Below are 9,315 nucleotides of genomic sequence, written 5' to 3'. Positions count from 1 at the left end.
CCGTACTTCCTTTGTCTCCCCTCCTGTGTTTCCCCTACCCCCCCTCTCTCGCCAGGCCTCTACTACGCGGACGGGTTCGTGCCGGGCCGGACTTCGGCTATGGCAAACCGGACAGTGAAGGACGCGCACAGCATCCACGGCACTAACCCTCAATACCTGGTGGAGAAAATCATCCGCACTCGCATCTATGAATCCAAGTATTGGAAGGAGGAGTGCTTCGGTCTCACAGGTGAGGCGTCTGTGTACGGTAGCTGGGGGTGGAAGAGGAGGGGCTCACTCTGTGTGGGAAAGTTGGGGAATACCTGCCACTTTGGTGGGGCAGTTTGGAAACTACACACCTAGGGAGAGGTGAGTGAAACGAGGGCACAGAAGCTGTACAACCACGCTCTGTATTTTATCAATGACTTCATCCAGGGCCAGGAGATGCCGGACTAACCAGTGTTATAAATTAGTTTCCGTTATATCACCTATCAGTGCTTTTTTTCTTAAAAAAAAAGTTCAGGGGTACTCTCATTTTCCTACTCATTTAAATACTGGCCGTCAATGAGGCCAAACTTAGATTCACAAAGTGTTTAGGGAGATGCATACCCCTGCGTCCCCCCAGAAAAAAAGCTGTTGCCTATTAATATTTTATTCAGGAAGCGAACCACTTGAGATAATACCTTAAGTATCGAAAGCTTGGGCCGAAAGCAGTCATTTGAACGCTTATTAAGAATGCAAATCCTATGTATGTGAAGTTCCATCACCGTCATAGTAATTTCTGGTAGCAAATTCTCTAGTAACAGTAACCCAATGCCTTCCTAGTTCACTAAAAATACAACTTCCAGCTTAAACATGAGCAATTGGTCATGATCTATCTTCAGAATCTGAGTGCCTTTTCATATGATTCCTTTCATAGCTGAACTGGTGGTGGATAAAGCCATGGAACTGAGATACACTGGTGGAGTTTATGGAGGAAATATCAAACCTACACCGTTCTTGTGCTTGACTTTGAAGATGCTGCAGATACAGCCTGAAAAGGATATCATTGTTGAATTTATAAAGAACGAAGATTTCAAGTAAGAGAAAATAGCTAGAGAAGTAGTCTAGAGCTGTGGTTTACAATTATTAGCAAAAACCTTTCTTGGTGTTCAGATTCACATTACAGTAGTGGGCTCTCATCTCTACATCTACTCATTTCTTAAGTCATTACCCTTACTGTGCAAGTTTCTTTAGTCAGGACTCACAGAAGGATTCTTCTGTGATACAAATGTTTTGCCTGTTTGGAGGTAATCTTGTTGCCATTGTACCTCTCTAATTTTTCCTGCACCTAGAATCTGCAATGTGGCACATGAATGTTACGTTAATGAAAACTTTTGGGTATACTGTATGTTTATGTAACATAAAAACATGGTTTATATTCTGCAATATATAGAACTTTCATATTGAATATCAACTATGCATTCTTTTGTTATGTCAGGGACCCCAAACTAAGGCCTGGGGGCTGGATGCGGCCCAATTGCCTTCTAAATCCAGCCCGCAGATGTTCTGGGAATCAGCATGTTTTTACAAGAGTAGACTGTGTCCTTTTACAGTATTTAAAATGCATCTCTGAGTTATTTGTGGGGCATAGGAATTCGTTCATATTTTGTTTTCCAAATATAGTCCGGCCCCCCACAAGGTCTGAGGGACAGTGGACAGGCCCCCTGCTGAAAAAGCTTGCTGACCCCTGTGTTATGTATTCTTTTGTTTATTAGTCTACTTTGTAATATAAAATCTTTAATAAAAATCAATTATAAAAAAGAAAGAATTTTTTTTGGGTATAGTTTAAAATTCTAAGCTGAGAGCATGTATTCCATTGGCTTTATTTGGAAGCATAATAATTGCAAATTGCTATTTTTGTGTTTGCTAATTTTTAGGTATGTAAGATTGCTGGGTGCATTGTACATGAGACTGACAGGCACTGCTATAGATTGCTACAAATACCTAGAACCTTTGTACAATGATTATCGAAAAATAAAAAGCCAAAATAGAAATGGGGGTAAGTGACTCAACTTTATAATTTATCTGGTCAGCTCCTGCCCATCTACAAAGCAGTTATAAATTAGTAGGTATTTAATCAATTTTACCAATGTAGATAGCAAATGTGGAATATGTTGTGTAGGAGTCTTGATGTTATAGTCTTAATTTAAACACCTATTAAATTATCTGCTTTGTAACGAACTATTGTTTTTGCGATCAAGAAGCACAGTATCCACAAAATAGTAACTGCAATATTTCTATTCCTTTTTATATTGTGGTTTTTATTTGGAAAATAGAACTAAATTGTTCAATGTTTATTTAATCTTTAGTCATACCCATTTTAAATATTTTACTGTAGATATTGTGGTGATGCTCTCTAAAATGTTTTTCCCCCCCAGAGTTTGAACTAATGCACGTGGATGAGTTTATTGATCAACTGCTCCATGATGAGCGAGTTTGTGATGTCATTTTACCTAGACTACAGGTGTGTAATGGCTTGTAAAATGCTAAAAATAAAAATATGAATCAACCCTAAAATACTACACATCAGAATATAATGGTTGGAGGGGGCAACTCATGTCTAAATTTGGAAAAACAAGACCTTTGTCCTCCACATGTGTACTGCTTCCATTGAGAAATGTTGCTGCTTGTTGTTGTTGTTAGAAATGATTCAAGATGAGCAGGTGACAGCAAAGGTTGCAAGGTTTTTAGCTGGAGCAATCCGAATAAGATCCACTATTTGACTATTGATTCAAAACCCTAAAATGCATTTTATATCATTGACTTTTTATTTCTATTCTTTGTATATCGTATTGTTGTTTTATTGCTATGGCCAGTGGGTGACACAAATTAAGATTCATTCATTCATTATTAGAAACGATATGTCCTAGAAGAGGCTGAGCAACTGGAACCACGAATTAGCGCTTTGGAAGAAGATATGGATGATGTGGAATCCAGCGAGGAGGAGGAAGAGGACGACGAAAAGGTTGAACATTTGTGTAGCTCCCCTGAGGGCCTCTTCTATAACAGAGTACAGGCATATTGACTTTACATAGTGCAAGAAAGCATTTCTTATATGGTGCTCAGCTTTATAACTGGCCTTAGCTATTATTATTTTATTCTTAATTGTTCAGTTCTCATGTTCTACAAATGAAGATCAGAAGACTGTCCAAGCTTTACTTTATTCCTAGAACATTTTTTTAAAGGAGCATTGAGTCCTTTGTGCTTCTGTAAAATGTTTTTTTAAATTTTCCTTTTAGAGATGTTGCATTGAACATAAGGGTTATTTTCCAGAATGCTTTGCTTGCAATATTTTCAGATGGAGCGAGTTCCCTCACCTGATCACAGGAGAAGAGGCTACAGGGATCTAGACAAACCCCGCAGATCTCCAACTCTGCGTTATAGAAGAAGCCGAAGCAGATCTCCTAGAAGGTAACATATTTGGAGCTGGCAAAATACTTTTAACCAACTTAATGCTGTACCTAAAACTATTGTCAGAGTAACATTTTCCCCCCCCCCTTCCCTGTTAGGCGAAGCCGATCCCCGAAGAGGAGAAGGTAGGAGACTTACGAATTATCAAGCTGATATTTTTTTTTAAAAAAATAAATGTGTAACTTTACACTAATAGCCTGTGTTCCTATAGTCCATCACCACGTCGGGAAAGGCATCGCAGCAAGAGCCCAAGGCGACACCGAAGTAGATCTAGGGAAAGACGCCACAGATCAAGATCTAAATCTCCAGGTAATTTTATTTTGGGGAGAGGGAGTTGTGGGTGGCTTTCTGGCATATGTTAATTTACTTTCCCATTTCTACCAGTAAGGGGGCCAATCTGTTTATAATATGATGGCTTGGATCCTCAGTTCCAGTTCTGTTCATGGAAGTGACAATTCCCTGCCATTCAGAAGCTCCTGCTGGTGGAAAGAGGTGGGAGTAGAAGAAATTATTCCTTTCCATTGCTGCCCTTGATTCCACATACTACACTATTCTGGAGCACCCTTGGGCAGAGTTTTACTCACAGAAACTAAGATTCAAGCCCCTAACAAAGTTAAAATTGATTGAGTCCCCTATTACCATTCTGCTTTACTTGATGTGACCTTCAGGAGGAATCTTCCGTAGAGAACAGAATCAAAGTAAAGATTTTGTATCTTGTCTCAGCAGGGCATCATCGTAGCCATAGACATCGAAGTCATTCCAAGTCCCCAGAAAGGTACATATTTCATTTTACTTTTAAATGATATTATTATAAGAGGTCTTGCTTATAGATTTCTTGCTAGGTTTTCTTATCCATCAACAACTTTTTTGTATCATCTATGCATTCAAGATAGATTGTATGTATCTTGGAAAAATATTTTTAGGACTCTTATGATTATCATAATCACTGTATTAATATCCAGAGCTGAATTTATCATTACATGTTCAATTTATTTGTTCCTGAGAATCAACTGAACACTGAGTTACTTTTGTTCTTCTTTCAGATCTAAAAAGAGCCATAAGAAGAGTCGTCGGGGAAATGAATGAACCTAGAGAGTTCAAGAATCTGAGCCACCACTTCTTTTCTTGTAGATATCAGGCATCAGGATGGGTAGAAGCTGCTGTGACAGCTAATAATTTTTGTATTCACTTAGTTTCTTGGACAACGTTTTCTTTGACAAGACAAGATAATATTCTTTAACTTGAGGGGACATTCATTCAGTGTATGTTCAGATGTTTTTTTTCCCTTAAAGAAGTGTTGTGTAAAAAATTCTTTTGACAGCTAGTACTTGCTTAAAACTATATAAGAGCAAGGCACAATGAATTGTTTAAATTCATTGTGAAACCTATTATGAAAGTCTTGCTTTTGGGGTATTTGTATAACAATTTTTATGTAACTCATAATTTTATTAGCCAACAAGCTGTTCAAAAATGTACATAATTCTGTAGGGAATTACTTCAGGTGTGGAGCAAGAAGGAAAGTACTATTGTAACTTCTTTATTAAAATCTTTGATAAACAAGCTGCAGAACAAATGTGCTGTGTAATTATTATTCAAGGATGCTTCCACAAGTACTGATGACCTTAATTTTCAAAAGGTTGGAATGCAGTGTTGTGATTTAAGATACTTGCAACTTTTTTCCTCATATCTCCCAATAGTGTAACCCTGTATGACTAGACGACACCTCTGGGCAATCTTCCCCCACCCCCTAACCAAGAATTAAATGAAAATGATGGCACAATAGAGGGTTAACCCAGAGGTGGCATGAAAAGGGGCAAAAACAGCCATAAAAGAGTGTGGAAACAATGTCTAGGAATCCCAGGAGCCTTTGCACTGACCCTTGAGGCCGGTGAAGAGTTGGAGTTTGAGCAAGGAGGTTTGGAACAAGTGATTGTGGTGTTTGCAGGTTTTTCAATTCTGTTCCCAATATATGGGATGATTTCACTTAAATGCTCAGAGCTTTGGCACATAACCCCTGCGTAAATGGGGACTTGTCCATACACTTATTTTTGGGGGGTGGGGGGACCATGTTCCTTTGGGCACAGATGCTGGCAAGGAATGACTAGTAATCTAATTGCATAGGAATTTCAAAGGGGAAATACCTGAGTTTCACAAGCATGAAGCTTCCTTTCTTTTTTGGATGAACGCTCACCAAAACTATATGAAGACTTGTGAAGTTTATATACAGTATTTATATGCCAATTATATGGAGTCCAAGATACTATTTCACCCTAGTCTGCAGTACTTTAAAAAGGCTTAACAGAATCCAGCTGTGTATAATAAAAATTCTACTTATGATTTCTAATTTTGCAATTTTATTTTTTTCCTTTTAAAAAGTTTTTGGCACTACATTGTTCTGTAAAGAAATGACAATCTTTAACACATGAAATCCCTTTCTAATTTCTTTTTAGAACAATAGATATAAAGTCTGAACCAAAGTATGAATAAAGCTAATAGAAAATAAACAACTTAATTTTAAAAACTCTCTTTACAGTTTATCAAGATAAAATAAAACACAGTTCCCCTTAAAAATAGGGTAATAAAATAGATGACATTTGTATCACTTCTTGTGATACTGGTAAAAACTATATTTTATATCTATGTACAAATGATACAGTTAAAAACAGTTTTAAATAATCTCTTATCTAAACATGTTGCAATAAGATTTGAATCCAGAACCTGATTTCTTCCCATCCCCTTAATTAAACTTCATTTTTTCTGCTGAATGAAATTCATGTTCAAGTGTGGGTGTCCTTGGGACAGAAGTGAAAACCGCTGGTTGTTCTGCATCAGTAAGCCAGCTGAAAGAAAATAGGTTACAATTATTTTAGCAGAAACTATCCAAATCCAATTTAACATTTACCAGTAGGTTGAAAGACAGTTTTTAAATTCCTGCAAGTTTAGCAGCAGAAAGGGGCACTTACGGAAAAGAAATAGGCTGAAATACTTGTGGACTGAGGCTTAACTGCATGACCATCAAGATGGAACAAAAAAATGCAAGGGTGAAAGAACAGTGGTTCTCCAGATATTGTTGGAGGCAAACTCCCATCACCCTCAGCCAACATGGCCAATCATCAAAGGTGATGTGAGTTATGGGGCCACAGGTTTTCCACATCAAGGTAGGGGCTTCATAAGATGCCCCAAAGGCTTGGTATCTGGGATATCTACTTGCAAAGCACAAGCACGTTCACATTTAGTTAAACCAATGAATTATTTTCCTATTAAACAGGCAGAGAACAGACAGTGCACAGCAAAGAATGGAAGTGGTTGCTATACAGATGTAAATTCAGAAAAGACTGCAGCTTTTTATAGACAAGCAACCTAGAAAAGATCTTTTGAGTGAAAGCCCAGTATGACATCACACTAGCACAACAGCTATTCCTAGGAGACCTGTTCTTATCACAACAACAAACCAAAACTAATAAAAATAATAGCAGAAAGGTGAGAAAGTTGCTTCATGAAGATATACCTTGAGGGTAGAAAGGTTTATTCAATGGATAGCTGGCATTTCCCTGCTGCATGTAGTTTGGAGAAATATTGTAAGGCCACGTCCCTCGCAGGAGAGGAAAATGGGCTGGGGTGCCATGGTCCCAAGAAACAGCAGCAGGAGGAGGAGGGTTCGCTTTACCAAACTGTCCTGGGAAGCCCTGATCTAGTTTTCATTCAAAAATGAAAAGGAGATAAAAGATTACTGTATATGAAATCACCAACTTAAAGCAAAGTGCACAGCAGTAAGAGTATTTTTTTTATTATGTTTCTCTTTACTTAATTTTATTTTTGGGCCTTCTGGAACAGCATGGGATGGGATACGGGCAGCTGCACAAGGAAAGGGAAATCAGAAGAATTTAGAAGGGCTGCCCTGTGGAAGTGCCTTTCTGCTTGTGCAAGATGATTTTGGACCCAAGGAGCCATGAATAGACTAAAAGTATCCATTGCTGCTGAGCTACAAGAGCTCATGATGCTATAATACGCAGTTCCCTTCTGCATGCAGAAAGCAAGCTTAAATATGCATACATGGATAAGAAATACAATAGAAGCAGCTGAAGATCTGTGGTTATAGGGTGGAATATAAATTTAATTAAAATTTTAAATAAAAGAATCATGTAAAACCAATAGGAGACAATCTGCTCCATTTTACATTATTCACTAAGTGATGGTGATACAGTTGCGGTTCTGCAGTGGTAAAGGACAGGTACTCTATGACTCAGAGGCACTTTTATTATCATTCATTTTTTGAGGTCCTAGCACTGAAAGCTAGTTTCTGGCCCTGGCTCAAACTGAGCCTCAGAAGAGTACACTGATCTTTTAAGGAAAGGTGGTGCAGGGTTTCTAATTACCGTAGCTGGGATGGGATCCAAAGGGCCATACTTAATGTTCTGCTCATACACTGAGGTCCTTTCCCTTCACAAGCACACACACACCTCTCAAGCTGCTCCTGAAGCACAGTATTAAACGCAGCACAAGGGGATGGAGCTCAAAAGAAAACTGGGCAGAAGTTCTTTCTGCTGATGCACAGAACTCTTTGAAGCCCATCCCAATTGAAGTTCAGGCTCTGATTTGGAATCAGTGGTTTTCTTGACAGAAAGCTCGAACTATTATCTCTTTAAATAACTTGTCAAATGCTATGAAAATAGCCTTCCAAACCCAACCCACTTTTCATGTAGCCTAAGCAAATACACGGTGATTCATCTTTTTCCTAAAAGGTTCCTCATCTGCACCCCCAGAATATACAGCATAGTCAGAATGAACAAGTTCAGAAATGTTAAGCAAAGAAACTGTACAAAACAGGAGACAAGAGAGGAGAGTTACCTGAGTTCCCCACCGTGCCATTGTTCACCAGTGAGCTTAGAGTCACAGGGTTGTGCCAGTGTCCCTCATGAGTACTGCTGGGGATTCCCACAGGCCTGGCAGCAGGCTGTGCAAAGATGATACTGGGATCATTCAGGCTTACGCTGCTCTGGTTATTGGGCGGGCTGCTGCCACTGCCAGCCCTCACAGAAAAAGGAACATTTGCCGCGTGAGAAGGATTACCCGGTGCAGAGTGAATAACAGGCCACGAGGTGTTAGGAAGTTGGATTTGGTGGTGGTGGTGGTGGTGGTGGTGGTGAGGGTGCATCTGAAATAGTCCCAGGTTAGGCAAGGTGGCATACTGACCTGGGGGAGATTGGGGAAAGTTAAACAAAGGCAGCTGGACCTGGTGGGGTGGTTGTGCCCCTTGCTGGGGCTGCAGAGCATGCTTAGACTGGGATATTGGTTGTGGCTGAGTCTGGTTAATGGAGGTTGGTGGAGAGGAATTCTGAGTAAATTGCTGAGGCTGTGGAGAGTAAGATGACTGACGCGAATCAGACTGGAGAGGGGAAAAAAGGATGTAGTTTGTATTAGTTCATGAGTTAGTTAAGTGTTCCATTTAAGCATTTTAATCCTAAAAGTCTTCACAAAGGAGTCTCTTGAGCTCTAGGTTTACTAAACTACTGTATTGTCTTTTTTAGTTGAGATAGGCGACATATAGGGCTGGACTATCCATTGTGAAGCCTTTTTATGAAGAACTAAATTCTTCATGACTGCAAGTTCAGTTAACGTATAAGGTTTAATTGACAGCAGATTCACCATAGTCACTAGGAGAGTTCAGATGACCTTAACTTAATATATGAAACATGAACAAGCTTTGCTGTTTGCTCTTCACTTCATTGGGGGAGCAAACAACCCAGGACATTTTCCATTAACTTCAATTTTACAGTTCATCTGAATCAGGGAACTATGTTTACCAGCTTCAGAACAATCTAAGATATAGTTTGAAGTTGGCTTTATATTTTGACTTGTTCCAAGGCTCTTAACCACAGTTTG

General features: G+C 39.2%; 2 protein-coding genes across 4 annotated transcripts in view; one reads left to right on the top strand and one right to left on the bottom strand.

Annotated features, from left to right (window-relative positions):
* The first annotated feature begins 18 nt into the window (after nucleotides 1–18).
* PRPF38A (pre-mRNA processing factor 38A) lies at nucleotides 19–5,005 on the top strand. Of its 2 annotated transcripts, none has more exons than XM_035122020.3 (10): nucleotides 19–229; nucleotides 899–1,058; nucleotides 1,899–2,020; nucleotides 2,400–2,485; nucleotides 2,876–2,986; nucleotides 3,320–3,432; nucleotides 3,531–3,557; nucleotides 3,644–3,741; nucleotides 4,159–4,207; nucleotides 4,476–5,005. In XM_035122020.3, the coding sequence occupies exons 1-10, from the start codon at nucleotides 100–102 to the stop codon at nucleotides 4,516–4,518; spliced, it is 939 nt and encodes a 312-aa protein (XP_034977911.2). In that variant the 5' UTR covers nucleotides 19–99; the 3' UTR covers nucleotides 4,519–5,005. The 2 variants fall into 2 exon arrangements, with proteins under 2 accessions (XP_034977911.2, XP_034977909.2); XM_035122018.3 differs by having other exon boundaries at nucleotides 4,156–4,207.
* Nucleotides 5,006–5,763: 758 nt separating this feature from the next.
* The window catches only part of TUT4 (terminal uridylyl transferase 4), a 36,703-nt gene continuing 33,151 nt past the window's right edge, over nucleotides 5,764–9,315 (bottom strand). For both annotated transcript variants that reach the window (XM_088674045.1, XM_035122017.3), the window contains 3 exons: nucleotides 8,281–8,818; nucleotides 6,941–7,123; nucleotides 5,764–6,272 (listed from right to left, as the gene is read on the bottom strand). In XM_088674045.1, the coding sequence (XP_088530171.1) occupies nucleotides 6,181–6,272; nucleotides 6,941–7,123; nucleotides 8,281–8,818 (813 nt within the window). In that variant the 3' untranslated portion in view covers nucleotides 5,764–6,180. The remainder of the gene's footprint in view (nucleotides 6,273–6,940; nucleotides 7,124–8,280; nucleotides 8,819–9,315) is intronic.

This window comes from Zootoca vivipara, chromosome 7, assembly GCF_965207765.1.
Source record: "Zootoca vivipara chromosome 7, rZooViv2.hap1.1, whole genome shotgun sequence".
Lineage (NCBI taxonomy): Eukaryota > Metazoa > Chordata > Lepidosauria > Squamata > Lacertidae > Zootoca > Zootoca vivipara.
Note: the sequence above shows the minus strand (reverse complement) of the source record. Positions and strands in the feature narration are given on the sequence as shown.

Excerpts from the sequence above, each read along its gene's own strand:
- PRPF38A (XM_035122018.3), top strand. The coding sequence starts at position 100 with ATGGCAAACCGGACAGTGAAGGACGCGCACAGCATCCACGGCACTAAC. Across the intron at positions 2,486-2,875 it reads TCATTTTACCTAGACTACAG|AAACGATATGTCCTAGAAGA; the intron begins GTGTGTAATGGC and ends ATTCATTATTAG. Across the intron at positions 3,558-3,643 it reads CGATCCCCGAAGAGGAGAAG|TCCATCACCACGTCGGGAAA; the intron begins GTAGGAGACTTA and ends GTGTTCCTATAG.